This window comes from Schistosoma haematobium, chromosome 2, assembly GCF_000699445.3.
Source record: "Schistosoma haematobium chromosome 2, whole genome shotgun sequence".
Lineage (NCBI taxonomy): Eukaryota > Metazoa > Platyhelminthes > Trematoda > Strigeidida > Schistosomatidae > Schistosoma > Schistosoma haematobium.
In genome coordinates this window covers 37769314-37782430 of record NC_067197.1, presented here as the reverse complement: position 1 = coordinate 37782430, position 13117 = coordinate 37769314, and the positions used below count along the sequence as shown (strand labels likewise).

At 36.6% G+C, this 13117-nt stretch overlaps 1 protein-coding gene across 1 annotated transcript in view; it reads left to right on the top strand.

Annotated features, from left to right (window-relative positions):
* Positions 1-13117, top strand: part of TSGA10_1 (testis specific 10) — an 88561-nt gene that overhangs the window by 34887 nt on the left and 40557 nt on the right. The window contains exons 5-6 of the mRNA XM_035733114.2: positions 2910-3217; positions 11963-12091. Coding sequence (XP_035589570.1) covers positions 2910-3217; positions 11963-12091 — 437 coding nt within the window. The remainder of the gene's footprint in view (positions 1-2909; positions 3218-11962; positions 12092-13117) is intronic.

The following is a 13117-nucleotide window of genomic DNA, read 5'->3' as shown; positions in this document are numbered from 1 at the left end:
CAATCGGTTCATGATCTCAATCAGAAACGCAATAATCTCCACAACCCCCATACTGATAGCTATTTTTGATGAATTTCTCGTTTCCGTCTTGAATCCACTATCTCCTGAATAGAACCAAATGTAATTTTAGAATTTTCGACTATCAGTGTTTTCGTATCATACTATTCAGGTTCTTTAGATCCATTTTTTTCAAAAAATCAGAGAGAGAAACTAATTTCTTAGTAACCTTAATTCTTCCTTAATATGATAAATAGTATGTAGATTTCTAATAGAAATAAAAGGTCGTTGATGTTCGTAATTTTTGTTTTATTCATAATCACTAGACTGACATTTTTGAAAAAATGGTGAAAATTCATCACAAAGTCGTTATAAAATATGTTAAGTCTACTACTAGAACACTTAATACTGAGTTCCTATCCAGTTTCTTCAACGCTAGATTACTTTTATACCTCAACTCATATAACAGAGAAAAAGAAGCGCAATATCAGTATCTATGATCAGAAAACCAGGGGTATTTAAAGAAACTCATGCCACCTTAGTCATCTAGAACATTCTGCAAACATGTCAAGTATGGCAATGGGATAAATAATTATTCAATCGAAACGTGACAAAATATACATCAATTTCGTAGATGTTTCTGAGATACCTCTTCTTAACACAGACTGGATAAAACACTCACTGACATTTTATGGGCCTCTAGACTTTAACGAGGGATATTTTACGACTGCCTAACAGGAATAAGTGGTCTAAGTAAATCAACTAAGTGATTTTGAGCTATTCTGAATGTGGTTTTTGTTATATCCCGGTGAAGATTAAATTACAGGTAACTTCCGAGGCCTATTAATGGACTAATATTCTATAAATATTCTTATTGTAAAACTATTGAGTAATTAGATTATGTATATTTATATTCCTCTTATTATAAGCTTTATTTTGACCTACGTTTTATTATTGTACGATTTACGATTCTTAAGCTATGCTCAGTCTACTAATTACTGTCCCCCTCGTTCACAGCCACTTTGTGGCTGTGTTATTTTCTATTTTATGGTACATTGTGGTCTGTCTGATTGATATATAAACCGAGTATGTCTGAAATAAACGATTCCATTCGATTCGATTCATATTACAGAAGCTGGTATTGTGGGTTAGGAGGACATAGGACCAATAAGGACGCTAAACTGCTCATACCGGTTGAACGTCATTGGTTTGGCATAGTGCGAAGATTGTATAAGCCGGATCCTGATTGGTTGATAAGTCGCGTGATAGAAAAGTTAGACATCCAAGGTCATAACAGTTTTTCGCTCATTATTATGCACCGAAAAGCAGAGATTTGATTATGCTATCTAGGAAAAGACAGTGTAAAACATAATTAAGTTGTCAGTATCATTTTAATTACAAAATATACATCAAAGACATATATTTGTTGGAAGAACATTAAAAACGACGAAGAACTGGATAGATGTCTCTTCCTAGCATGGGACTACTCAGAAGAGCGCATCTATGGTTAAACCTGGAATCGAACTCATGAAATTTGGGTTGATATTAAACATATAAACCACTGGATTCCGGTTTATTGACCAAATGTTTTATGTTTGAATAACAAAATTTACAGAGTAAAACGAACTCATTCTATTTAATGGATCCCAAATAGAAGAACAAGAAACAAAAAATATATATATATTTATTTGATTGCTTTCATGTAATCCGATGTTTCGCTATTTTGATTATTAGTAACTATCGTATCAACCACTCTACTATTCATTGTCACATTTCAACATATAAATACAAGTTTTCAATCAATGTATTGTGTGTTCAATTCTGATGATTATTTTCAGTTCTGTTTCAACTGTACGAGCTAGTTTATCCTAAACATTTGTTTATAATTGCTTTATCGGTATAGGGTTGTGGAGATTATTTTTTTTTGTAATTTTGACTTATTTACAGCTAATGAGAAATTAGCTTGAATTCATTTTACTCTTCAAATCTTGTGATTGTTTGTGTAAATTGAGTAAGGGAACTGGTTGTGTTGTATCTTAATAACATTATGCTAATTGCATACATATATTGTGTATAGTTGTAATAGGAAATTCAACAATGTAACATAAACGTAATTAGTCAGTACGATTGTAGAGTACTGTAGTAAACGAAAATTCACGTGATAAAGATCAATTTATTGTTCAATACAAAATTACAGAATACTTTAGCAAAAAATGAAAAGTATACGTTAAATATATATATACGTTAAATGATATGCACATCGTCCATCAATTGTCCTTTACATGGTTTATGATTCTCTCAATTCTATTGCCCTTTATGTTCTCTTCAATCCAATCTTCTTCATTTTATATTAACATGTATTCTACTACAGATTCATGCTAGGTACTACTCATATGTGTCAGCATAAGTAGCATACACCACAGCACTATTGCACTCAGATTATTGCAAGGTCATTCAACTTATGTTTCTAAGCTGATTTCCAAATGACTCTATTGAACTGTGTTAAGCTTACTTTCATGTTTGGAATGAAATGATGAAAATCATATATAAAAATATGTAAACAAAATATGTTGATTTTCGAAAACTAAATCGCCTGAGTATCAAGTCTTGATCTGTGAATTATATTGAAAATTAAATAACCTTTCAGGTATTGGCATTGTTGTTCGTCTATATGTTTAATCTAGTTAGCGTATTTTTATCAAGGCTTTTTTCTGCTGGATGGGATTGTCAACTCCGTACCCAATTCCCCTCCTTTACCCGAACTTGGGACCGGCAGCAGCCCTAGAAGAGCTACAAGCGGAGTTTCTCTATCTATAAATCTAAGATTAATTATATGTATCGACGATATTTCCTTTTTTTCAGTGCGTCACCATTTTTCATTTCTCAAACTTTTTAAAAAATTATTATTTTAGAACGAGCTCTAGTTCTGGAATTAGAAAGACTTAAACGACATGGTGGTACAAGCGATGGTCGAACTAAACGTATCAGTCAATTAGATGAATTTATATCTGGAATTGAAGCAGATCGTGATTATTGGCGTGGACAAGTGGAAATATTGCAACAAATGTTAAATTATCCTTCATTAACAAGTGGAACTGAAGGTAGTGGGATTGGACGTACAACAACAAGTAGTCGATTGAAAAGTAAACCACCTACTGGACAACATACAACAACACCAAGTAAATTAGGTGGTTCTTTAAAAGATGCAAAACAAAGAAAAGTAAATAATTTTACTGGTCTATATATAGTTTATTCAATAAATAATCGAATTGATAGAATAAAGATTTTATTTTGTAAAATTTCGCAGTATGTTAGTTTGATACCGTTCAATAAATATACTACCCTCATTCATAGGAATACAGTAAGTTTTTGTTCTTCAAAAACACTCATAGAAGTTCTCAGAATTCAGGCTCTTCAACTACCCTATTGTCTCCATGTTATTTATATACCACCTTCGCATGGCTATTTTGTATTTCAATAATGAACATAATTTTCGAGGGCTGTTATGTCTGATGAGTAGAGAAGGATTGTAAAGGACTATGGTTATTCAGTAAACAATTTCACATGTACACATAGGACAGTAATGAGCAATAAAAATTAGAAAGTCTCAATAATTGTTATAATTATAAAGAAATTAAAAATTACATTAATTAGTAGTTACGTAATGTCAAACCACCAAGGTTATGCCAAATCATAACGTACAATTAGAGCTTTATCCCTAAAGTTCACAAGTTTACCGAATAGACTGTATTTACACAAATTATACTCTTATCCACTTTTCATACATGAGTGATTGCTTAAATACTTTGAATAACTACTTTTAACTGAACATCTGTTACTAATAATAAACATTTTACAAATACTGTTAGTTAGGTTGTAAACAATAAAAGTAAGCTTCTAAATGCAAAGCAATGATACAATGAAAAAAAGGGAAAAAAAAAACAACTAAACAGTAGCTAATTATCTTGCATTTGAAGAGCACATTTGATCAACTATTGTTATAATAAGTTTAATATAAACTGAAGATGAACTAAGGTATATAGTATTCATCTGCAATTTAATAACATGATTAATGTTTTATAGTGAAATACGAAATTTGATGTGGTTTGTATTCACTACTGAATATGTCAAAATATGATTTATATATTCGATTACTTAGTTTAGAGAATGATGTATTAAATGTCTTATTAACGGTAGATTTTTCCGCAAACTTTTGTATTTATTTTAGTTAAAAATATCAAATTAAAACTGTATCAAAGCTCTCAGTTCTACTAAGGTATTTGTTATGAATAAGTTAGATCACTTGTTAATTGTTGATATTTCAAACAAGTGTGATACAAAAAAGTTAAATATTACTCTATATTTGAACACCCGATTTGATGAGGCATCATACTAAAGGATATTAATGGACTAATATGTGCTAGTGAGCTCTTTCAATGTTATATAATAGTTAGATTTTCATGAGACCTAGTGTGTATATGTTCCTGTTTGTACTCCAAGTTGTCTATGAAACTTATAACAGTCCTTAGACAATAGTAATATAAACTTCTAAAAATTCAAAGAAAAATTAATAGAAACATTAAATTCACTTGGTATTGTTTACTTGAATCTTTCTATTGATGTTTAGGACTGCAGGTGATCAATCTCTTATTGACATTCGTGCATTTTGTACGGATTCTCTCAATATTGCATTAATTTACAAGCATTATAAGCAAAGATAGTAGCTAGCAGTATAATCCAGGGCACGCGTTTCGTCATATTTGGGACTTTTCAGCTGGATGTAATTGCATCCCAGAGTTGGTGTTCACTCTGGGAATCGAACCCAACACCTTACCCTTCAAAAATCATCACGTTATCCACTCAGCTACAGAGGTCAACTGCTAGCCACTATACATCATTCCTTATAATGAAATAAAGCAATATCGAGGCAATTTATTTATTTATTTGAACACATAAATATTGGTACAATAGGGCACCAAATATATGTGCGCCACAAAAAACAATGGGAAATTGGAGAGAAAAAGGAAAAAGAGTAAGGAGCGTAAAAGAATAACAAAAAACAATAACGTACAGATTAGTGTAAGGTAGTGTAATAATAATAATGGGTGAAACGGAAACGCACAATCAGTTAAGGAAGATACAACCACTTTTTATGAAGAAAGTAAAAGAAGGTTACAGCAAGATCGCCACTGGCTTCTATTCTGAGCCATATCTGATAACGTCTCTAGCCACTGTGTTGCACCATCTCTCGGACCCCTACCAGGGAGTCGTGAAGGACCAACAGAAGCCAGCCCCATGCAGCTTCCTTTCATGCCACGACACCATGGCATGCACTGACCACCTCTCCGCTTCTTCCAACCAGTCCCAGAGTCGGCAAATAATGCACGACGTGGAATTCTCTGGGACGACATTTGGAGAACATGTCCAAGCCACCGAAGTCGGTGTTTCAAGATGGTGACACCAATTGAATTATCGTCTCTGTACTCGAACACACGATGCCGAACCTCCGCATTACTAACATGATGTTGCCACTAGATGTCAGCAATCCTTCGGAGACAACGATGATCAAACACAGAGAGTCGTCTAACGTCCTCAACTCGGAGAGACCAGGTTTCACAAGCATAGAGAAAAAAAACTACTCTCACCGACGCATTTTAGATCCGACATTTTAAGGCCAGACTAACATCACGAAGGCGCCAAAGATGGCTCAGATTGGCATAATCCACTCTGGCTTTCACTATACGTGCATTGATCTCATCACTCACGCCACCACCACCAGCACTTATGCAGCTACGCAGATACACGAACTTCTCGACTACTTCTATCTGCTCACCATGCAGGATGAGTACAGGATTAGAATCCTGCCAGTCTTGTAGAAGTACTTTTCACTTCGAAGGTGCAAGGCACATACCGTACCTACGGACATTGATTGCCAACTGATTATGTGCGGATTGCATGCCTTGGGCATTATTGCACAGTAAAACAATATCATCCGTATACTCAAGGTCGAGAAATCTTTCTCCAGGCAACAGATCCACACCACCATTACTTACATCCATCAGAGCTGTTTCCAGAATGTCATCGATGGCAAAGTTGAAGAGGAATGGTGAGATTGGGCAACCCTGTCTAACCCCTCTGCTTGAATGGAACAATGGAGAAAGGTGGTTGTATGCCCTCACTCTATCTGAGATGTTTGTATATAGGGCCTTTAGGATGTTAATGAACTTCTCAGGCACACCCTTCTTCAATAGACAATCCCAGAGAACAGTCCTGCCCAACGAATCGAAGGCAGCCCTGATGTCGAGAAACACTACGATTGTTGGTCTGTGATGAGTATGATGGTGTTCTAACATTTGGCGGAGAGTGAAGATGTGATCAATACATCCTTGACCAGAACGAAAACCAGCCTGATCCACGCGAGTCAATCTTTCTGGAGTTTTGAACAGCCTACGAAGTATGACGGAAGCCAATAGCTTGGACGCAATGGGAAGTAGACTTATCTGCCGATGGTTGTTACAGGAACGACGTGAACCATTTTTAAAGATAGGGATAACTATCGACTCATTCTATGACGTTGGTGCACTCTCTAGTTCCCAAACCTTTGTAAACAACGTCGTCAATTCCTTAGTCAGAAAGTCACCACCATCTTTAAAAAGAGCCGGAGGTAAGTCATCTGGGCCAGGTGATTTGTAACGCTTCAAGAGTTGGAGTTCCTTGCGGACTTCCTCCTCATTTGGTGGATCAGTCGTCACCGGCCATGGAGGGCAGGACAGTCTGACCGATGTTGCCGGAGCAGCAGGCCAGTTGAACTGCCCTTCGAAAAATTCTGCCCATCGTCCAAGACGTCGATGGATGTTAGTGATTGGCATCCCATCATCCTCGCAGATTGTTTCACTCACACCAGACTTCTTGTTGTTAGTGGCTCGGATGAGTTGGAAGAGCTTCCGGTAATTACCAGATGCAGCTGCTGCTTCCAGCTCATTAGCACGCTCCGACCACCAGGCTTCTCGGTCCTTACGCAAGCTTTGCCCAATTTCCTTACGTAACATCCTTCGTTTATGGTCAAACTCACGGTCATCCGGAGTAGACCGACAGGCTTCAATGAATTGTAAGGAACCTGAAGAAACCCAGTGCTTATAAGCGGGACGTTTCGCGAACCTACAACTGACTGTACCCGACATTTTCATGGCGTCGTGCAATTGCAACCAATGCTCATCTATACTTTTCGATGGAATGGTAGCTAGCCTAGAAGCTAGCTCGGTTCGATACTTACTTGCAACAGAAGTTGCAACCAGCTTGCTAACATCAATCCGTTGGTGGCGGTCACTTCGTTGTCCACTGAAAAGTAAGGTAAGATTGGCGCAGACCAAGGCATGGTCAGAGTTCAGATAGGTACTCCAAAAGGAGCGGCAGTCTTGTACACAACCACACCAGCGGTAGCTGATCGCGATGTGACTAATCTGAGTCCAGGCTTGAGATGCAGAGGGAGAACGCCAGGTGGCACATCGGCGATGACTGTGCCGAAAGTTAGTGCTAGCCAGAAACAGGTTGTGGTCTGTGCAAAGTTGCAGTAGACGGTCCCCGTTATCTGACCTGCGACCAACGAGTCCCCATCGGCCACCTAAACGACTCTCTTCTGTGCCTAGACGCCTGACCTGAGCATTCAAGTCTCCGGCTAGCACTACAATATCTGTCGAACGCACTTTCTGGAGAAGAACAGTTAACTGGTGATAGAATTCATCCTTGATTGCATTCGGCCTGCAATCTGTCGGGGCATAGGTGGAGAAGACGAAAAGACATCGTTTCTCACGCCGATTTCTTCCCACTTTGATGGAACTTTTGTAATCTAACAGCACATAACCGACTATTAATGGGGATCCAATTGACTAGTGCTGCCTCAGCTCTAGCTCTTAGTGCGACATCAACGCCAGCAAGACCAGACGAAGATGCCACAAGGTCTCCGGATAAACGCACGTGAAACAAACTTTTTGAAGCGGCAGATGGAAAGCGAATTTGTAGTACTTCACCTGAGTCTTGAATACGGGTCTCGGATAGACAGCAGACATCGATATGAAGACTTTCCAAAGACATAGCCAGCCCTATCTGTTGTCCAACCTGCATAAGTGTGCGAACGCTGAAGGCAGCCAGTTTGAATGGTGCCTGTGGTTTCAGAAAAACCGCTTCAGTACTCATATTCGGTAGTAACATACAGTTTTCAACCGGACAGTGGCTCGAGAACGATGAGATAGAGCCGAATTTTCACCATAGGAAAGCTGTTGTTTAAGTCGAAAAATGAGGATAGACAGAGTGAGAATAAAAGAGTGATTAAATGACGTAGTAAATAACAATAATAGTAATAATAATAATGTGAGTCATTTTGATTGTTAAGCGCAGCAAGAAGAGTATTTTCCATAAATATAGACAGTTCATCATAATTGTGTGTGGACTGTGATACTACCCGGGTGCCCAGACAGAAGCAGGTGGTTTTCTTACGGGGCTACACCCCGAGCCTTTGACCTGAAGGTCTGACCTACAAGGCAGTGGAGCATCGTGAGGAGATGCAGTCCCATGGTAGCCGGTGACCGAAAATTGGTTCATACGCCATTTGTTCCGACAGGATACTGAAGCCCATGTGCACCATTGGTTTGGGATCCGGTTAAAGTGCCGGACATTCGTTTTTCGTTCTCGCATTTTCGTAAACAACACCCCCGCCACGAGAAGGCAGTGAGTAGGACTTCCCTGACAGAGGCTGTATACGCGTGACCATGTCAGAGTATTTCGAGAGGGAGGGCGAGCCCGCCCCACTCTTGGTCATACCAGGGCATTTGGGGGCAATACACACAGTATGCACTTATGCCAATAAGAGACTGATCAATCGCAGTCCTAAAATTCAATGGGAATATTCTAATAAACAATACCAAGTGAATTCAAGTTTCACCTCATTGCACAAGCCAGTGGTTATCAGGACTCAGTAGTAAGTAGATTATACGATGACATTTGAAGCGAACAGTACTAGGTATGACTCTCGGAGTGAACATCAACTCAGATGCGCCTACATCCATCTGATGAGTCTTAAATGGGACGAAACATGCGTCCTGGATTCTGCTGCTAGCCACTGTCCATCATTGCTTATAATACTAGACACTAGTTCATTTTGACATAGTATCATTAGCATTTTAATAATAAGGTATTTTGAGTAAAAAAAGTTGGAATATTTTCTACATTTTGTTTTAGTGACTGTCTTAAGATGTAAATGTATTTAACAGCTTTCATTGGAACATAAAAATCACTCGACAATAGAGTTTATAGCCCTCAAAATAGTATATAGGTGCGATATTATCATTTAAATCGATATAAAACTCAACAATGCTATTGGTTAGGAATTCAACTGGGAGTTTTGCTAAGTAAAATGTATTGAGTTTAATTAAAGAGACTCTTTTGTGCTTCAATGACTTCAACTAATTTAAATTAATATTATTGATACTACAAGACGGATTATAGATATTATACAAAAATAAACAATAATGAGGTCGTCAACCATACATAAATTGGTTGCGCATGGCTGCCAGAATCTTTTATGATATGTTATCTGATGTAGATGAGATTGAATGCTTTTAGTAAAGCAGAATTGGAAGCCTTTATTTTGGTTATTCACTTAACTTATGGGCATTAGTAGAAAATCAGCTATCATATATGTGAAGAATGAAGATGGGTTAGTTACTTTACATTAGCTCAGTAAAATTTGTATTTATGCCAGGACTATAAAACTCTAAGTGCTTAATTCCAATTGAATTGGATAATGGAAAGTCATTTTAAATGATTTATAATGTCTTGCAAGAAAGGTTATGATATAGATTACCTTTTAATTTACTCAACAATTCATTCTCCTAAAGAATGATTCTGCAAGTAGTTATAAGATGAGATTCATAGGATCGTATGCTTACTGAGAAAAGAGTGATCACAGATCATTTTTATCTATTAATCGTTAAAATAACCCAGTTATCTGACAAATGTGGGCAGTGACAATGCTTAAACAAACTAACTGTTCATTCGTTATAGTTCGTTTATACTTTCACTTTTCTATTACCCAACTTTGGTTTATAGCGTGACTTTAAAAACCAGATCTTATTCGCTCATTATATTAAATCAATAAGTGATAAAACCAATCAATCGATTAAAATTCTATAAGACAATGACAAACTTTTTTATATTTTGAACATCCATTTTTCTATGGTTAATTATTTTTTCTAACATTATGAGCATATTTGCATCGTAGAAATGAAAAGAGTACATCAAAGGGCATAATTATGAAAGTGGTAGGAAATTGTGATAACTTGATATTCAACCAAAAAAGGATGGAATTTCTTTTTGTAGAGATTCTTAATAATCTCTCTCTCCCTCCCTCTCTCTCTCTCTCTCTCTCTCTCTCTATATATATATATATATATATATATATATATATATATATATATATACTACAATGAAGAACGAATATATTCGACAGGGTAATATTAAAACTGTTATGTTCCGATAAACATAATGAGTGGTAACGTTTGGGATCCATTTATGGGCCAATACTATACGTATATTTTTATCGTATAATTGTTAAATAACTAAACTATTCATATTAATATCCCTCCTATTATGAGCATAATTTTGACCTATGAACTGTTGTCATATGATTTACCATTCTTGTATTATGCCCTGTCGATTAGTCACTGCCTCCCACATTCACAGCCACATTTAGCCAAATCTTGTACAAATGTTGTTTCCTAGTTTATGGTACGACGTGGTCTGTCTGGTTAGTATATAAACCCAGTATGTTTGAAATAAATAATTCATATCACAGAGACTGAGATCTGTGTTCTGGACTTAACTGGCTGGTTAGGCGGAAAGCAGGACCAATAAGGACTGTAGAGTGCTCGCACAGATTTTATGCGTCCTTGGTCCGATCGATAATTCACTGTTCTCTAATTGGCGGTATCGTTACGTCATACATCAAGAGGACACTGAGGCCACAAGATAAAACAAAAACATTCTATCAGAACGGGGTTTTGTGGAGATTTTAGTAATTTCAATAGTTGAGATAATGAGTCAATTGAAGCTAGACCACCATGGAAAACCTGGAAGCACTGGAAGGCCGCTTCGTCCTATTGTGGGACTCTTCAGCAGTGCGCATCCACGATCCCGCCTCGTGGTATTTGAACCCAGGACCTAACGGCCGTCCATTGCCCTCAGGTTTTCCATGGTGGTCTAGCTTCAACTGACTCATGATCTCAACTATTGAAAAACATTCTAAAGAATTATGTTCGGTGCTTCAGTGCCGTTTTCCTGAATAACTTTGTAACATCCAATCCTTCGACATTAATTAGAATTTCATCAAACTGAATTAATAAATTGGTCAAGTATTGGACGTTTTCAGTATCGCTTAAATATGAGCAAAGTAAAGTTCGTGGCTGAATATGTCGAATAATGAATGATAAAAGTCACTAAAACGCTTATTTATAGCTTGATTAAAACAGTGTATCTGTAATATTTTGATGTAATGAATGAATATCAGTACGATAAACACACTACGAAGAAACCACTCTGCTTTAATGTTATATATATAAAGCATAATGTATATGACTGAAATATTGATTAAACACGATGTATAACTTTTGGATTTCATCTTTAGGAGAGTAACAACTCTTAAGTGTATTGAAGAGTTTTAGGTTATTTGTTATCTTCCTGTTAATTTTCTAGTGATTTTAAACGAAAATCTTAGACCAATTCATTTTTAAAAGACACTTATTTAATGATTGACGTGGTCGAAAAAGTATGAACTATTATATTTTTTTCCTATTTAATTCAAACTTTCTTTCCCTCACTGTTTTGTAAGCATTAGGTAATATAATATTTACTTCTATATATTACAAATTATATGTTTTAACATCACTGATTAACTAACTATTTGCACTTTCAGCTTGAACAACAAGTCCAAGAACTACGTGTTGAAAGAGATTTACTACGTCAAGAGTTAGAAAGTATAACACGATCTCGTCATAGAAGTCCATCACCAGTGACTAGATCAAGATCATTAAATCGATTTCAGGTAAGCTAGATTTAATACTGTTTTGCTTACTTTGCGTTCAGTTGTGCAGTATATATAGTTTACTTCACGAAATGATCTTAATTAAATAATCGTTGGAGACCAGGAGGATTGGACATCTGTTTTAACCCAGTATGCTCATCTAAGAACTCAGGACTTTCACATCTAGCTACTAGTACTTAACATTTAAGAAACTGAGCCAGCATCCAGTGGTTTGTACGGTTAACTTCAATCAGTTAGTTATATTGCCCAGCTAATTTCCATTTCTGTAGTTGAGTGACTATCCAACACTTGACAAGGTTACACCCTATTAGTCACTGTTTCTTACTTAACAGTATAATTCGAAAATATCCACAAATCCTCTACTATACATGCCTATATATAAATGATTCATAATGATATCCTAAAAAGCAAACTATATAACTGACTCTATTCACATAAATTTACTTAGAGCGTTATCAGGTCAATCCACTCGAACTTATTTTAACATATTTTTGATATGGTTAACAAAATGACTGCACTTTTGTTACAAATTATTTTGTATAACTACTAGTATAGGGGTTGTGGAGATTACTAAGTTTTTGAATAAGATCATGAACCGATGGTTGATATTAGACACTATCACCACTGGATGCCGGCTCAGTGGTCAAATAGGTTAAGCGTTCGCGCGCGAGACAGAAGGCCCTGGGTTGTAATCCCGCGAGGGGGATCGTGGATGCTCACTGCTGAGGAGTCCTACAATAGGACGAAACGGCCGTCCAGTGTTTCCAGGTTTCTAACGGTGTTTTAACATCAATCGGTATACGGTCTCAATCCAAAAAATAATTTGCATAAGTTATATTCATCACCGCTGACCTATCTGAGAATGGACATGGATGAAATAACATTAATAACTGCCAACTACACTTTGATACCATGATATAATAGTTTCATTCTCTGCAAATCCTGATTACTTCAAAAAACAAATCTCGTATGTAAAATTCATGTGATCATGAGATCAATTAAGATTATTTCACATTGGATTTCATT